General features: G+C 42.9%; 1 protein-coding gene across 4 annotated transcripts in view; it reads left to right on the top strand.

The window, feature by feature from the left end:
* ABCA6 (ATP binding cassette subfamily A member 6) overlaps positions 1-14,682 on the top strand; it is a 60,977-nt gene extending 46,295 nt beyond the window's left edge. For 3 of the 4 annotated variants that reach the window (XM_030295636.1, XM_030295635.1, XM_030295633.1), the window contains 13 exons: positions 441-518; positions 2,150-2,241; positions 3,125-3,245; positions 4,571-4,688; positions 6,005-6,096; positions 6,581-6,747; positions 7,214-7,289; positions 7,367-7,461; positions 8,118-8,237; positions 8,616-8,756; positions 10,371-10,450; positions 12,455-12,510; positions 12,642-12,883. In XM_030295636.1, coding sequence (XP_030151496.1) covers positions 441-518; positions 2,150-2,241; positions 3,125-3,245; positions 4,571-4,688; positions 6,005-6,096; positions 6,581-6,747; positions 7,214-7,289; positions 7,367-7,461; positions 8,118-8,237; positions 8,616-8,756; positions 10,371-10,450; positions 12,455-12,510; positions 12,642-12,743 — 1,338 coding nt within the window. In that variant the 3' untranslated portion in view covers positions 12,744-12,883. Of the gene's footprint in view, positions 1-440; positions 519-2,149; positions 2,242-3,124; positions 3,246-4,570; positions 4,689-6,004; positions 6,097-6,580; positions 6,748-7,213; positions 7,290-7,366; positions 7,462-8,117; positions 8,238-8,615; positions 8,757-10,370; positions 10,451-12,454; positions 12,511-12,641 lie in introns of all 4 variants that reach the window. The other variant, XM_030295632.2, reaches the window with a different exon arrangement.
* The last annotated feature ends 3,647 nt before the right edge of the window (positions 14,683-18,329 follow it).

Here is an 18,329-nt window from a genome sequence, read left to right as displayed (position 1 = left end):
GGGAAAGTCACCATCAGGGTAGGAAGGGGCCCAGAAAAGGCTCTTGAGGGGCATTTGGGACAAATATTGTCAATCCCTATTATTTTTCACAAGGATCCTCTCTCTGTGATGCCTTCAGTAGACCTGAAGCAAATGTTAAAACAAAAGATTAAACAACAACAACAACAACAAAAGATTGGAAAAGAGAACAGACACAGGTCACCTGTTCACTGGGAGACAGCATTGAGTAGCGGCCCCCTCTCTTCCCTGCAGTGGAATATTTGTCACCGGGGCACACAGAGGAATCAAGCTTGATGCTTGCATTGAAAATATGCAATTTGTGGAATTTCATTTTATTGATTGGTTGGTTGGTTGGTTGGTTTATTGGAATTTCATTATTTAAATGCAAATCATAAAGCTGATGAATTTCCACTTAGCTCTTTTTCTTTTTGTCTTTGCAGAGAGCCCAGGCGTACCATTCAGAAAATCAGGACCGCCATTTTGATCTGAGTGGAGTTGATCTTCTAGTATGCCTAATAGTAAGAAGGCCTTTCTACCTCTTTACCTATTTTTTTTTATAGTTACCATTTACTACAATAACTATTTGGTTTTATCTGACGGGTACCAGCTTTGAAAGCCCTTTTGATACAGTCTCAGAATAAGATAATTCAGACATGAATCCAAATCATGAGTTAGTTTTTATATGCCTGAGTGGACTGGGTAAGTCCAGAATTTAATATAAAATTAACTTTTTATGTTTATTTATCCTGTTTATGCCACCTCCAAATTTGAGAGAGCTTGTAAGAAACACAGGTTCAATGTAACTTAAGTCCTTTGAATTAGAGATAAAAAGGGCAACGTTGAATAATAAAAATGAAAGGGAAAGATGATTTTGTTGGTATGCTTGGGCTGAAGAAAGCTACTGTCTCTGGATACAACGTGTCATTACTTTTCCAGACGTAGAAGCAAAACTGGACAGAAGTCCCTGCCCCTGTAGAGTTTATATTCTGGTTGAAGGAGTCAGATAATAAACTAAAATAAATAGTATATATTGTGTCCAATGGGTAGTCAGGAAAGGCCTGATTGAGAACTAAAGATTGGAGGTGGGGCAAGAAAGCAGGCTGTAGGGAGAGCTTGGGAAAGAGCATTCCTGTAATAGGGGCACGAGGGACCCTGGCTTGTCCCAGGGTAAGCAAGGAGGCCAGTGTGATTGTGGCAGAGTGACCAAGGAGAGAAGGGTACAAGAGAAGATCTCAGAGGTCACAGGGTAAAGTGCAAAGAGGACAGAAAGAGCTGACACAGAGCATTCTGGGTCACTCTAAGGACTACCTTTTCTTTGAGTAACTGAGGACTCATTGGAGGGTTTTAAGCAAAGCAATATGATTAGACTTATGTTTTAGTTTATTTTATTGTTTTCAAGTTTATTTGTTTTGAGAGAGACAGAGACAGTGTGAGTGGGAGAGGGGTAGAGAGCGAGGAAGAGAGAGAAAATCCCAAGCAGGCCCTGTGCTGCTAATACAAAGTGCGATGCGGGGCTCGAACCCATAAACCTATGAGATCATGACCTGAGCTACAATCAAGAGGCAGGTGCTTAACCGACTGAGCCACCCAGGCACCCTGTGTTTTTTTGGTTTTTTTGTTTTTAAGTTTATTTATAGACTTATGTTGTAAAAGAGTAGTTCTAGTTATTGTGTTGAGCATAGATTTTGGGAGCAAGGGGAGGAGAAGGAGAAGGGGACCAGGGAGCAAGGTGTTGTAATATCACGATAAGAAATCATGGCGGCCTGGACCCTGGAGGGGAACAGCACAGGCAGGAGTGAGAAGCAGTTGGGTTCTGGGTGATTTTGAAGGTAGAGCAGATAAACTTGGCTGACAGCCAGGATGTGGGTTGTGAGCAGAAAGGAGGCGTGGAGCTGGATGGTCACCAGACAGCTGGCCTTCTCCCCGGATTTGTAAGAATGATTCACCTGTATTTTACCTGAAGACAAAGGCCACCAATTTGTTTGTTTGTTTTTTTTTTTTTTTATATATATGAAATTTATTGACAAATTGGTTTCCATACAACACCCAGTGCTCATCCCAAAAGGTGAAAGGCCACCAATTTGATTCAGATGCTTAAATAATATTTGTGAACTTATGCCGACATGTAACCGCTTTTCTTTGCTCCTAGCCCTACTTTCAGATGTTGATACTGGTGTTTCTCCTGAGATGCATGGAAGCGAAATGGGGAAAGAAAATAACGCGAAGGGATCCTGTTTTCAGGTTGGGAGAAAACTTAATTTCGAACTTAGTATCATATTTGAACCTTCCTACGTAGCGGCTGCACTACTGACCTGTTGGCGTGGGTTTATATTGACAACGTACACAGCAGGCTGGTTTTCATGATGGTCACTGGATTGCTGACTTACTGCCTGGAAACAGGACTCTCTGTCACTCATCGGCGGAGGGAAGTTTTCAATTCCTCCGGAATTTAAATTTTTTTTTTTTTAACATTTATTTATTTTTGAGACAGAGAGAGACAGAGCATGAATGCGGGAGGGTCAGAGAGAGAGGGAGACACAGAATCCGAAACAGGCTCCAGGCTCTGAGCTGTCAGCACAGAGCCCGACGCAGGGCTTGAACTCACGGACGTGAGATCATGCTCCGGAATTTAATGAGTACTCAGATATGCCAGTCTCTCCTCTCAGGTGATCACGTGTCCTTGAACAGAGGAGGTGGGATGGAGTTGGTTGAGGAATGTAGCCCAGAGTGTTTCATAACAGGGACCTTCCAGAAGAGCTCTAGGAAGGGCAGACAGTAAAAGATGCTGAAGCAAATGTCAGGCATCCTTAAGTTGGGCTCAGAGTCAACAGAGAAGATGTAGGTGACCTGATTTTGAAAGCAGCAGCAGTTATTTGTCAGCACATTCGCACGGGTCAGAGATTCTAACTGGAAGAAGGGCAACAACATGGAGGGCATGAAGGGAGCAATTCTGGCCACGGGGATGGGAGCTCTTGGGGAAAGCGGAAGCAGTGTATTCACAGGGCCATGATCATCATCACCAGTTTACTGAGAGAAAGGACAATGGCACGATCACAGAGCTGCTGACTGAAGGATATCATTCATAACGAAGAAACCTCTGTCCTACATTTCGTTTTGTCCACAGAATTTCCCCCCAAAGTAGAGGTGCTCAACCCAATCCAGAAGAACCTGGTGACGAGGATGAAGATGTGAAAGCAGAAAGAATAAGAACGGCAACTGCCCTGGCCACTTCACTCTCAGAGGAGGTAGAAAAGCAAGTGACAAAGTGGATGTTAACGGCCCTATATTCAAGAGCTATCGAGAATAGAGGGTGATATGCTGGTTTTCATTGCGAAAGTTTGGAGTTCGGTGCCTTTTTAAAAAAAAAAAAATTTTTTTTTAAACATTTATTTATTTTTGAGACAGAGGGAGACAGAGCGTGAGCAGGGGAGGGTCAGAGAGAGAGGGAGACACAGAATCCGAAGCAGGCTCCAGGCTCTGAGCCATCAGCCCAGAGCCCAACGCGGGGCTTGAACTCACAGACTGCGAGATCCTGACCTGAGCTGAAGTTGGCCGCTTAACCGACTGAGCCACCCAGGTGCCCCAGAGTTCAGTGCCTTTTCGTAATTCTTTTTTTTTTTTTTTAACTTTTTTTTTTCAACGTTTTTTATTTATTTTTGGGACAGAGAGAGACAGAGCATGAACGGGGTAGGGGCAGAGAGAGAGGGAGACACAGAATCGGAAACAGGCTCCAGGCTCCAAGCCATCAGCCCAGAGCCCGACGCGGGGCTCGAACTCACGGACCGCGAGATCGTGACCTGGCTGATGTCAGACGCTTAACCGACTGCGCCACCCAGGCGCCCCTCGTAATTCTTAAATATGCAAGCGCTTCTTTGGGGTGTCCTCAAGGTCAAAGGAGAACACAGAATGTAATGGTTTTATTCCAATGTAAAAAAAATTTTTTTTAATGTTTATTTTTGAGCGAGAAAGAGACAGAATGCGAGTGGGGGAGGGGCAGAGAGAGAGAGGGAGACAAGAATCCGAAGCAGGCTCCAGGCTCTGAGCTGTCAGCACAGAGCGCGACGCGGGGCTCGAACCCAGGAACCAGGAGATCATGACCTGAGCCAAAGTCGGACCCTCAACCGACTGAGCCGCCCAGGAGCCCCGGTTTTATTCCCCTTTTGAGAAAAATGGGCTTTGATAGGTAGAGCTATCATTTCAAAACCAAACATTTCCCAAGTTGGGGAATTTAGGTGAGATTTGCTTTAAAATGCTGAATAGGGATTAAGTTTAAAGGGTTACTCTTTTATCTGCTAGACAGATGTTATGACGTGCCCGTGAGCTTGGGCACTTCTGGGAAGGCAATGAGCCAGTTTCCACGAAGCTATCTGTGTTAATTTTAGAAGCAAGAAATATTGTTGACATCAACGAATGCACATTACATTTGAAACAAGTGGTATTGATTTGATTACTGTCAATCTGAAATATACTTTGTTTTATGACATAGAGTAAGAAAGAGTCCAGCAGTGAGAACATAGGAACATAACATCTCTGAAGCTTAAGAGGAAAATCACACTGTCCTCTATTCCAGAAACCTGTCATAATTGCTAGCTGTCTCCACAAAGAGTATGCAGGGCAGAAGAAAAGTTGCTTCTCAAAGAGAAAGAAGAAAATAGCAGCAAGAAATATCTCCTTCTGTGTTAAAAAAGGTTTGGCAGAATCACTTAAGCTTATTCACCATTATTTTAAAAGTACCCACTGAACATCTATCTTATAGGCACCATTGTACTTGCTGAAGCATTCATTCGTTCATTCATTCATTCAACATATATTTTTTAAGCATGCCAGGGACTACTTTGGGTGCTGGAATATAATCATGAAAGAAATAGGCAAGTCCCTATCCTCATAGATTTTACATCCTAAGAGAGGATCAAAAAACAAAACTAACTTATCAAGAAAAGTGTCAGCACAAAAGCAATTTCTTTCATATATATATATATATTTTTTTTTTAATGCTTATTTTGAGGGGGGAGGAAGGGGCAGAGAGAGAGGGAGATACAGAATCTGAAGCAGGCACCAGGCTCCAAGCTATCATCCCAGAGCCCAACGCTGGGCTTGAACTCATGAACCATGAAGTCATGACCTGAGCCAAAGTCTGCCGCTTAACCGACCGAGCCACCCAGGCGCCCCAGCACATAGCAAGCAATTTCTATGTGGAGCATTCAGATACGTGAAAAGGCATGAGCAGCTTGGGGCCACATTCACTTAGGGTTAGGGAAGACCTTTCTAGAGCAGTAATGTTTAAGCCAAGACCTGGGTCATAAGAAGGTGTCAGTTATGCGAGCAGGAAGAGGTAAGAGCACCCGGGGAGAGAGAACATCACGGGCAGGGACTCAGACCTGGGGTTGCCTTTGGAATGGTCGAGGCACGGAGAGACTAGTGATGCAGCCGCAGATGGGAGAGAGGAAGTCCGAGTCGGGAGCAGGGCCAGACTAGATGCCACTCTGCGAAATACAGCCACGGGTTGAGATTTTTATGCCAAGTTAGTAGAATGCCACCAGAGAGGTTTTAGCCAGCTTTTGGTTAGCACTTAAGCATCGCAAAAAAATTGCACATTGGCTATTATTGGCTTGTAAATATGGGTGCCAGACAAGTTAAGGGGCTCTTATCTCAGTTCAGATGAAAGACAATGGTGGCTTGGATGCAGGTGGGGGAATTCGGAATGGACAAAAATGTCCCTGCCTTTCCAAGTTTAGGGATCACTCAACCATGGTCTCAGAACATCTGGTGCCTACTACCGAAAAGCACCTGGCACATTTTTCCCTGAAAAAAGTAATCTGAGAGACAAAAGACTTATTGACATCAAACCCACAAGCTTTTCACAATTATTCCATATAATTATAGGAGTTAAAGGACATGGTTTGGCGACATGAATTGCATGTATGTGATCAATTTCAAAATAGTGCCGTGTGTGGAGTTTGTGATGATTCACTTCCCAGATTGATAATCAGTGGTTCTCTTTCAGGTGAGATTTTGGGATTGCTAGGACCTAACGGTGCCGGTAAAAGTTCATCTATTAGAATGATTTCTGGGATCGCAAAGCCCACAGCTGGAGAGGTAGTAAAGAATGGAAGAATGATTTTTTTATTCCCAAACTATAAATTTCGTGATAAATGCAGGCTGCATCTTCGTGAGACTCTACTTTTAGCAGCTTCGATGATTTTCTAGAAGAAATGTATGAACCGATGTCTATTGTATTCATTTTTTTAGCTTTTTAATTTTTGTCTGTTTATTTATCTTTTTAATTAAGCCCTTTTTTATTGAAGCGCAGTTAACAGTGTTAAATTAGTTTCAGGTATACAATATAATGATTTCAATATCTCTGTCATTTGCAACAGCGTGGTTGGGCGTAGAGGGTGTACTGTGAAATGAGTGAAATAAGTCAGACAGAGAAAGACAAAGGCTTTATGATTTCAATCTGATAATAGTCTGTCGATGCTCAAAAACTTGCGGTATTTTTTAGCTTTGTGTCGGTGTCTTGGGGAATCGTGAGATGAGAGGAAAGGCTGCGTGTGGGTCTAAAACCGGTTTACTTTCTCAGGTGGAGCTGAGAGGCTGGGGTCATCAGGGAGACAGCATGGTGGGCTTCCTGGGGTACTGTCCTCAGGAGAACGTGCTGTGGCCCTGCCTGACAGTGAGGGAACATCTGGAGGTGTTCACTGCCATCAAAGGGCTGAGGAAAGGGGACGCCACCGTTGCCATCTCACGGTAAAATGAGGTCATCTGGTTCCTTTCGGTCCCGAGGCAGGGAGGGAGGCTGTACCACTGATGCTGAATTCACTAATAAAGAACGGAGAGGAGAAGCGACGCCTCCACCTTTTCAGAGAGTGTCAGTGGTAGGGCAGGGTTGGAGGACGGGAGCTGTTTCCCGCATCCTTGATTGAGGGATCTTTAAAAAACACAAAAATGCATATAATGATGGACGGTGTTAAATGAATGAATGATCACGAATAAGCATCCGTTTCAGTTCCAAGTTCGAAATTCTAGTTACCCTCCAGCACTTTTTACGAGATGAAAAGCCTTCCATGTTCCAAAACGAACTGTTCTTCTCTCCGATCGTTCGAGTTTCAGAAGAACAGTGCCAGGCTTCCCTCCAAAAGCTATTACTCTTCTGTGGGATCACATTTTCCAAACATCCTCTTTTGCGCTGATATTCTCATCCTTCTCCCATCAGGCTGGTGGATACTTTCACCCTGCGCGAACAGCTGAATGTGCCGGTGCAGAAATTGACGGCCGGAGCCACTCGAAAGGTACGTGTGATGTGTGATGTTATTCTGAGGGCCGGTATGATGGAAGCAGCGAAATAAGGTGCCTCTCTGCTTTTCAGTTGTGTTTTGTGCTGAGCATCCTGGGAAATTCGCCTATCCTGCTTCTGGATGAACCATCGACGGGCATGGATCCAGGAGGGCAGCAGCAAATGTGGTGAGCGTTATCATAACCCTCAGAGCCAGGAGGGTAACCTTTATGCAAAAGTTGTGTTTTTAAACTGATCTCGGGACACCAAATCCACTCATTTCTAATCTAGTGGAGATAATCGGTATAATTGGGAAAATAAATATTTAACACATAGATTCTCTGATGTTGTATCATATTCATGGGTATTCACATTAAAAAAAGAAAAAAACCCTCGGGGCGCCTGGGTGGCTCAGTCGGTGAAGCGTCTGACTGCGGCTCAGGTCATGATCTGGTGGTTTGTGAGCTCGAGTCCCACGTCGGGCTCTGTGCTGACGGCTCAGAGCCCGGAGCCTGCTTCGGATTCTTGTCTCCCTCTCTCTCTGCCCCTCCCCTGCTCATACTCTGTCTCTCTGTGTCTCTCAAAAATAAATAAGTGTTAAAAAATACTTAGCCAGAATACCGTTGGCATACCTAAAAATATTAAATGTTAATATCAAAGCGTTAAAAACATTAAACACTTCGTATTATCAGCAACCTAATCGATATGCACATTTCTGCTTTTTTAATTAGAAACTTGGCTGATAAAAATGATTCCTAAACTGTATTTTCTTTCTACAATTCTCCCTCCATTTCTCTCTTTTTTTCTACCCTTTTTTTAATGGTAATTTTTTGATGTGCTTCAGGCAGATGATCCAGGCAGCCATTAAAAACACAGAGAAGGGGGCCCTGCTGACCACCCATTACCTGGCTGAAGCAGAGGCCATTTGTGACCGCGTCGCCATCATGGTGTCTGGAAGGCTGAGGTGGGTGTCCTTCTGGAGTCTGTGCTTGACCCTCAGAACAAGATTCCCCACAGGAAGGGCGAAATCGCTGTGAGCACCTAGAGTTCTTTCCTTCAGTTCGCTCAGGGATGCCCCTTTCCCTCCACGTGAAATTTAAAAATAATGTAAGAGTGGCTCAGTCAGTTGAGTGTCTGACTTCAGCTCAGGTCATGATCTCACCGTTCGTGGGTTCGAGCTCCGTATTGGGCTCTGCGCTGATGGCTGGGAGCCTGCTTGGGATTCTCTCTACCACTCTCTCTGCCCCTCTCTCAAAAATAAATATTAAAAAAAAAAAAAGGAATAATGTAAGAAATTTAAGGAGTAACATTTTTTCCAACATGTTTTCCTTCTTGCCCGTAGGTGCATCGGCTCCATCCAACACCTGAAAAACAAACTTGGCAAGGATTACGTTCTAGAACTGAAAGTGAAGGAATCGTCCCAGGTGACTTGGGTCCAAGCCGAGATTCTGAAGCTCTTCCCACAGGCTGCACAGCAGGAAAGGTGAAGGAGCTTCTGATTATGGAAAAACCTGTTGGCTTTACCCACTCAAGTGGTTTCTTTTCTGCTCTGTGAGAACTTCAGGATGATTTGACTTCATAATAATAGTTAGGGACCTCAAAAACCGATTTACAGACTCCTCCAGATTGTAAGAGGTTGGAGAGCCACCCAGGAAGCTGTGTCCCCTGGGAAGGCTTGAGGACACCTTGCATGAGCCTCCTCAGCCATCCAGGGCTGGCCCCAACCCAAAACAGGACTTGGAAAAATTGGGGGAAAGGAACTTCTCCTGCATGGAACCCACACGGGACCACGGTTGGCCCCATGCGCCTTCCACAGACCTCCCTGAAAATATTTAAAAGATGTAAATATTTACAGTTTAAAAGATGTAACGTATTTAGGGTGAATTCCCCTCTAGGAAACAAACAGCAGTCGAGATCATCAAACATTCTCCCTCTAATGAGTTTTCACGCCTCAAAACGGAGAACAGAAAGGCACGTGTGTGGACCTGTACGTCCGCGTGTGTTTGTGTATGCCTGCCTGTTGGTGGGGGACGGTGCAAGGAGGCGGGACAAGAACTGAATTTGGAACTCCTTGGAGAGAGGAGCATGCCAAAGAAGCAGGGATAGCAACTGCTATTTCCATTTTAGCCCAGCATGAATATAACGGAACTCTCTAAGGCTGTGCCAGGGCAAGTAACCCAGTCCTGTTTCCAGCCTCTTGGTGTTACAACTCCAAGAAGCGATTTTGATCTAGGTGGGATGGCCATGGGCGGCAAGGCTGGAAGAGGAAGGGCTGGGCTGAAAGGGGCCGGGCCTGGAGGTGTGAGCAGCTCTAGGGCCAGCCGGGGGCATCAGACAGCCATTGGAGGATGAGCTGAGACTAGGCACGAAGTGGCAAGTGGAAACAAGACGCCACGAATCCGAATCCATTCCGGCTCTTCCTGTCCTCAGAGCTCAGGGAAGTTTATAGTTAAAGCCTTTTGAACTTTCCCTAGTCTGTCCCTCTCTCTGAACCTCATATCCTCCTTCCCTTAGATTTCTAGTGACAAAGATGAAATATTAAGTTAATTAATTAAAACCTAATTAAAAATTTTTTTAATGTTTATTTATTTGTGAGAGACAGAGACAGAGCAGGAAAGGAACAGTGAGAGAGGGGGACACAGAATCCGAAGCGGGCTCCAGGCTCTGAGCTGTCAGCACAGAGCCCGACGCGGGGCTTGAACTCACGAACGGCAAGATCGTGACCTGAGCCCAAGTTGGCGCTTAACCGACAGAGCCACCCAGGCGCCCCTAATTGCAACCTAATTTAAACTAAGCAAAGGGATCAGTTCAGATGCCCATGTTCAACAACAATAACAGATAGGTGTACATACACTGAGCATATATATGCAGATAAGCTGCATTATTTCTAGGAGAATTTGCTCCAACAGCCAGCCACCAAAGACCTTTTAAGGATTTTCCATCGGTCATGTTATTTGTTCTATACGTAAGCCATACGTTAACTGGCATTATTTTTATTTTCTTCAGAGGAAACCGATGCCAATATCAGTATTTATTTTGATGGTCATCTTCTCCCCTTGAAACTCAACGTCAAATATGACATTTTTCGTATTCCCAGGTGTTCGTCCTTCTTGGCCTATAAGATACCTTTGGCGGATGTGTACCCTCTATCTCAGACCTTTCACAAATTAGAGGCAGGTAAGAGTTATCCTTGTAAAATAAAATTTTGGAAGAATCTGTTCAGACTTAGGTAATAATTTCATGGTAGATAATTGTGTAATATATTTTTCTTTTGTTTAAGTTTATTTTGAGAGAGAGAGAGAGAGAGAGAGAGAGAGAGAGAGAGAGAATGAGCAGGGGAGGGGCAGAAAGAGGGGGAGAGAGAGAATCCCAAGCAGGCTCTGCACTGTCAGCCTGGAGCCTGACACAAGTCTCCCATCCCACCCACCATAAGATCATGTGACCTGAGCCGAAAACCTTGCCCCCATCCATCAGGAGACCTGCCTCTGTGCCTGTGTGTTCTGCCTTCCTGTCACAGTGAATGAACCGTCCGTGTCTCTTGCTCAGTCTGTCCCCTGCATTGTGCATGGCTCCTCTTGCCACTGGAAATTCTCTGTTCTTCCTCTTCATCGGCTTTCAGCAGACTGTCATGGAGTAATTTCTCACACAGCACAGTGGTGAAAACCCCAACTCCTGTGCCAGCCCCTCTACCTTGGTAAAGCCACTGAATCACTGCAGGTCTAAGATGACCCATCTCTAAATGAGGGGTAAGGGAGCCCGGGAGGCTTAGTTGGTTGAGCGTGGGGCTTCAGCTCAGGTCACCATCTCCCGGTGCGTGAGTTCGAAACCCCCACCGGGTTCTCAGCTGTCAGCACCCAGAGCCTGCTTCAGATCCTCTGTCTCCCTCACTCTGCCCCTCCCCTGCTCTCTCTCTCTCTCTCTCTCTTTCTAGAAAAATAAATAAACATTTAAAAAATTAGAAATGAGAGGTAATATCAGTGCCCACCTGGCAGGGTCATTGGGAAGATTAAATGAGTTCGTTCGTCAAGTGTCTAGACCTGTACCTGGCCCATCGTGTTTGAGAGAATACGAATCCCAGGTTTATTCCCTCCGCTCTGGACACCCTGACTTCCCAGTACTTCCTAAAGGCTACCAGACTTGCACACTCCTGCCTCAGGACTTTGCACTTGCTGATTCTGCTTCGTGAAATTCTGTTTCCTAACTACCCACCTTGCTTCCTCACTTCTTTCAAGTTTCGCTCCATTCTTACCTGGTAACTATGGCCAGCCCCAGCCATCCTGTAAAAAAAAGAGTGCTTGGCACTTCCTGTTTCCTTTACCTGATTTATCTTTTCTCCCTAGTAGTAATCATCATTTATTATATATTTAAGTCCTTATTTATTTAAGGCCCACAGTCCTGCCCTTAGAACGCAGGGGTTTTGTTTTCGCCCCTCCTTTGCCTATGGCTCCAAGGGTGGCTCACACACAGAAGATTCTCACTGGGTGAGTAGTGAACTGTGAACACTTGAATACGTAAATTCGATGACCAGTCTCACGAGGATTTCCCGGTGGGGACGCCCAGCAGAGAGCTTGGTACAGCAGATAAACTGGCTGAAGAAGTGACACAGAAGTATTGGGTCCTTTCAAAGTGGAAGGGATGGGATTGAAATCTCCCTTCTGTGTAAGAATGTACCAATCAATTATGTAGTTCCTCAAGGAATTCATACGTCTCCCAAGACATATATACTAAGTAATAAACCATATCAAAATGTAATATGAGAAAACTCTACTACCAAGATTAATTTAATTTGCATTTGTAAAAATTTATTTATTGTCAAGTTAGCTAACATACAGTGTAGTCTTGGCTTCGGGAGTAGATTCCCGTGATTCATCGCTTACGTACAACACCCAGGGCTCATCCCAACGAGTGCCCTCCTCAATGCCCATCTCCCTTTTCCCCATCCCTCTAACCCCCCACCCCCATAACCCTCAGTTTGTTCTCTGTATTTAAGAGTCTTAATTTGCATTTATATTAACACTATGACTTTTCGTGATTCCATTCTTTCACCAAGCGTTTTTTTTTCAGCTTTATGTTCTATTTATTTTAATCGTGTGTATTTTTATTTTGTATGCCTTTGAAAAAATCCTTAGTAATAAATTGTAAGCATCTGCTATTTGTCTTTTTATTCACCCCCCCCCCCAGTGAAACATAAATTTAACCTGGAAGAATACAGCCTCTCCCAGTGCACATTGGAAAAGGTGGGTCAGCTTTGATGGTTTTGTATCATTCCTGTAAATTTCACACGCTAGTACCATTTATATTTCTTATTAATTTGGAAGACAATAAACAACTTGATATTCTTTTTCCTTCTGCTATGTCTCCTTTTTAGGTATTTTTAGAGCTTTCTAAGGAACAGGAGCTGGGGAATTTTGAAGAAGAAATTGATACAACCATGAGATGGGAACTCCTCTCTCCTTCAGACGACTCTTAAAAGCTCAAACCTATTAATTCTTTGTGTCATATAAGCTTATGTTATATGTTATAATTGGCAGTATGTATAATTTTAAAAATCATTAACATCAATATCAGGTATGTTTTGTATGTTTAGTTAATAAATGAATTTCAAAATCATTCTTCCTCTTAAATTTAGGAATGATAGAAAATCTGTGATAAAGCCAATACAAAGTATTGATAAAGTTACTTAAAGACCAGGTACCAGGTATTGTGAAAATATGATCACAAATTTGGAATTTTTTTGAAGTATAACTTCAAACATGGCATATAACTTTGAAATATGACATTTACTTAAAAATTCCCTTGCTGAAATATGCTACACGCCCATTTGGAATGCATGAGGTTTATGGGTTTGCTGTAAAACACAAGTAAAACCCAAGAGTCTTCCTCTGAAAACTTTTCAGAAATTGTTTTGAAATTCACAGAGTGAGGAGTCCCTTGGACTCACAAGTGAACAAGCACGTACATCGGAGAAGCAGTTCAAACATACTTTTTGAAAATAGGGGCATCACAGCATTTGTTCAGATTTTAAAATTTTTGAATATGTTATTTTGTGATTATGGGAGGTGTTGATTTCTCACCAGCTCATTAGCAGTTTTCTGTGTACAGTTGATCCTTGAACAACATGGGGATTAGGGATGCCAAACCCCTATGTAGTCAAAAATCTGCGTATAACTTTTGACTCCCCTAAAACGTAACCACTAATAACCTACTGTTGACTGGAAGCCTTCCCAATACCAGAAACACATATTTTGTATGTCATGTTTTATATGCTGTGTTCTTGCAATAAGTAAGCTAGAGAAAAGACAATGTTATAAGAAAATCATAAGGAAAAAATACATAGTCTGTACTGTATGATAAAAAATCCATATGTAAATAAGCCTGCACAGTTAAAACCCATGTAGTTCAAGGGCCAACTGTATTTTCTGCTATTTTAAAATCACTTCCATCTTACATATGTATATGTACATGTGTTTCTATCTGTATACACACATGCATGTATCATTTTTATTACTAAATTTTAAAAAATATGTGTGTGCTTTACATGTAATTTTATTTTTTTTCCTTAAGCAATAGTTATTTCATTTTGAATATCACCAGAAAACTTTTTGGGTACCAAGCAGTATTCTTGATGTCCTTTTTTTTTTTTTTTTTTGGTGATATGTTATATAACTTAAAACAAATTGTGATACTCATTGAAGAACATTTGCATAATAGAAATGGAATAAAATTGAATAAAAGAATCACCACACTTTCTCCACACCAAAAAAAAAAAAAAAAAAACAACTTCTTTCTTTAGTGAACTCTTTTACAGGGGTGGAATCATTATAGTATACATAACTTCTTAATTAAACATATACGCATATTTGCTGATAAAACATTGGAATTGTTTTAATTTACTTTTAAACTTATGGTGGAGTTCTAGCTTTCTATGTTTGCATTTTATTTTGTGTTAATTATTTGTATTCTTTGTTCATTTACTCTTGTACTTTAATCTTTTTCATATCCATTTTGTAAACTTTCATACAATTAAATATTTATCTGCATATATTACATACATCAAAATTATATCTGGAACATTATATTTCTAAATCCATGATAAATGATCGTACTGTTTATTCAGGATCCTTCGCACCCTGTAAAGACAAATTCATATCATAATGAGAGTTGCATTTAAATTCTTTCTAAAACTCAGGCAATAAATTCTCCTGTCTTGCTCAGATGTATAAGACCACAACATACATAACCATTCACGTAACGATATGATGGAAACTTTGCTTCTATTCATTATAAGTTATAAATGTTCTTAAGTGTTGTAGAAATACGTTTACAAAGTACTGAATAACCAATATCAGATGATGTATGAATATTTTAAAAGATTAAACTGGACATGATTTGCTAAAACCATCATAATATGCTTGTTTTTGAAAACTTGGGTTTTTATTAGGAATATGTTCAAAAGCAGATACATGGGTATGAAAATGGAAAGAGATCAGAATAAAACAAAAGGGATTTTTTTACAAATTTTTTTAAAAACTTTTTTTAACATTTATTTATTTTTGAGAGGCAGAGAGAGGCAGAGCATGAGCAGGGGAGGGGGAGAGAGAGAGAGAGAGATAGAATCTGAAGCAGGCTCCAGGCTCTGAGCTGTTTATTAGCACAGAGCCCGACGCGGGGCTCAAACTCACAAACTTCGAGACCATGACCTGAGCTGAAGTTGGACGCGCAACTGACTGAGCCACCCAGGCGCCCCTAAAAGGAATTTTTTTTTAAAGGAAAAATAGTTGTATCATCTCGAACTCTATTGTAGACAGGTCTTGTGCTGGTTTTGTTCTTTATTTTCCTACTATACCCTTTCCAGGGGAGGCTGACCGCTGTGGACTGTATCACCAATTCCCTGCTTTCATGGTTGGCTTCCAATTGGGTCTGACCAATCCAATAGGAAAGAGCAACAATAGACGCAAAGGTGGAAAAGGAGAGAGATCAGAGGATCTCTTCCCTCTTGCCCTCGTTTTCATTCCTGATGCCAAGCAGTAGATGTATCCTTCCATGCCCATAGCTTTTGCCCTCCACCAGTTACATGCACCTGCTTCTGACCCCTCTAATACTATTGACCCCAGGAACATCCTATTCTCACCTAATCTTCACTCAGCCTCCAACAATTCATCAAATTACCACTTAAGGTGTTTGTTCCTACCAGTTCTTGGCTAATCTTCACTCAGCCTCTAACAATTCACCAAATTACCATTTAAGGTGCTTGTCCCTACCAGTTCTGGGCACTACTGGCTTCCGCTTCAGGTAAGCTGATCTTGGCTACAATTCTCTATATTTACTTGCAAAAAAAAATAAGAATAAGATTACGTATAGAATGTCTCTGCTCCCAGTTCCTTCTAACATTTGGTCTTGGACCCCAGTTCCTGACACAGAGCTCCTAAGACCCTTGGAATTTCTTGGATGATAGAAGTATCTTTTGTTCCAATAAGATGACTCTGGTGGGCTGTAAGATCAGCACTGGTCACCAGAAAGACCAAACCGTGATTAGAAGCTTGGTATTTTCAGCCCTACCCCTATTCTCCAGAGGTGGGAGAAGGGTTAGAAATTGACTTAATAGTCAATCACACCTATCTGATGAAGCCTCCATAAAAATCCCAAAAGTATAGGATTCAGGGAGCTTCCAAGCTGGTGAATACATCAATGTGTTGGGAAGGTGGTGGGTGCATCCTAGTTCCTGGGTGACTGAGGCTTCTGAGCTTGGAACCCTTCCAGAAGTTACCCCATGTATCTCTTCGTCTGGTTATTCATCTGAATCCTTCATCATACAATTTATTATATAATCAACCAGTAAACGTAAGTAAGTGTTCCCCTGAGGTCTTTTATTTAAAAAAATTTTTTTACACATACTTATTTTTGAGAAACAGAGTGAGACAAAGCGTGAGTGGGGGAGGGGCAGAGAGAAAAGGAGACCTAGAATCTGAAGCAGGCTCCAGGCTCCAAGCTGTCAGCACAGAGCCTGATGTGGGTCTCGAACCCACAAACTGTGAGATCATGACCTGAACCGAAGTCGGATGCTCAACCGACTGAGCCACCCAGGCGCACCACCCCCCCGCCCACACTGGAGGTCGTTGAACTGTGCTAGTTTGTCAAACCCAAGGATGGGGTCATGGGAACCCCATTTAGAGCTGGAAGGCCAGAATCAGAGAAGGCAACATGGGACTCGGGGAAGTCTTGTGAGACAGGGCTGTTAACTCGTGGGTTCCGACACTACAGACAGATCGTGTCAGCACTAAATCAAATTGTAGGACCCCCAGCTGCTGTTGGAGAATTGGTCAGTATGGGGGGAAAAAATCCCCACACATTTGGTGGCAAGAAGTGAAGTATGAAAGCAAAAGAAAACACAAAGGAAAACAACAAACAAACCTGCTTTTCCCAGACATTTGGTATCAATGAAATGGAATTTGCTAGAACAGCTCTGGCACATATGGAAACATGGTTTGGAAAGAGAAAGAAAGAAGGGCAGGGATGAGGAACGCTGATCCCTGAATGGCCACCTAGGCACTTGTGGTATAAAACTGTAACGGCTCTTTGATCAGTTACTAAGGGTAAAAGTTACCAGTGGAATTAGAGATGAGAATAGACCCAAGGAAATGCAAAATAACGAGCATGCGAAATACGCAACCTCTTGGTTAGCATTATCTGTAACAGCTAAAATGAGAGAGAGTTCTGAGTTGGAACTTGATGCTGAACCAAGTTCAAATTTAGATCAGCCTGAGCTTTGGCCACTAGCCTCAAAGCTGCCCACAGAGGGGGAAATTATGCCAGGAAACTACCTCTAAGCCCTCTGATCACCAAAAAGGTAGTCACAGTGGTGGAGAGCAAAACCAGAAAACCAAAGCCGGGGGATATGGTGTGGAGGAGATGTCTCATTTTGTGGATCACATTATCAGCTTCCTGAGGAACCTTTCCTAAAATGGACTGCGGGGGTAACTAATTTGGGGGCTATGTCTTTGGTTTCCAATGGTGCAGAGTGGAGGAGCATGTTTGGTTTGATACAGGATCTGTAGTCCACCATTGAACAACCCCGGATAGTTATATGTGATTCAGACACGCAGAAGGTTATTCCTGAGGAATCAATTCCTAGGAGACTGGATAAAAGCCACCATGAGGTGTGCTTACCTGAGAAGGAGGGCTGCCCGATTCCCCCTCCAATTGCCAAGTGGAACATTTCAGATGAAGCAGCGAATGTGCTTTGTGGGCAAGCCATGTGGGATTGGCTTTATGGTGACTAGGATATTCACCCACTAAATATGCCCGTTACCAGGTTATGGTAAATGCTGTGATTAAGGGTGACCCTTGTCACATGGGCATCCCATGTGACATTACTCTGGCAAAATCGAATGGTCTCAGAAGTTTTATCAGTTTTGCTCTCTCAGCTGCCCCATTTGGATCTTACCGATACCAAGGTCACCAAAGGAATTAGAAAAGAAATGGGAGAGACAGAAAGGAGAATCAAGGGACTCCACCCAGCAGTGTGGACGTCTTAGATGGTTATTGAAAAGGGGGATGAATGTGGCGGACATAGACAGTGTTGAAACAAAGATGTTGATGCAGCATTATGGAAGCTTGTGTGGGCCAGTGAGACTCCCCATGGGTCCCCCAACATTAGAAGGCCCCCAGACAAGTTCTCTCCATTTACCCCACTTGGAAGGAATTCAAAAAGCCAGGCGGCAAAGATTATATGAGAAACGCCACCCAGAATCGCCTGGGGTATTGGGTAAGCAGATTAATCCAAGTAAATATTGGAGAGGCCAGAGTCTTCTGGCCAAGTCTGGTGGGGACCCAAGGCCACCCGCACATGTATGGATAAAATAGCCAGGGAGCTGAAGGGGAGGAGAAGAAACCTTTTCTGGGACTCCTTAACACACGAGCCAATGCACTGTGATTTGAAATCTCTGGGTAATGCCTTCACAGCAGCTTAATTTAGATCAGGAAGATATAGAAATTAAAAGGTGGATGGGATTAAGGTGAAAGTTTAGATGAAAATTGGGATTTTTGAGCAAACTTT

This window comes from Lynx canadensis, chromosome E1 (assembly GCF_007474595.2).
Source record: "Lynx canadensis isolate LIC74 chromosome E1, mLynCan4.pri.v2, whole genome shotgun sequence".
NCBI lineage: Eukaryota > Metazoa > Chordata > Mammalia > Carnivora > Felidae > Lynx > Lynx canadensis.
The sequence above is the reverse complement of the archived record's forward strand: the minus strand, read 5'-3'. Positions and strand labels throughout refer to the sequence as shown.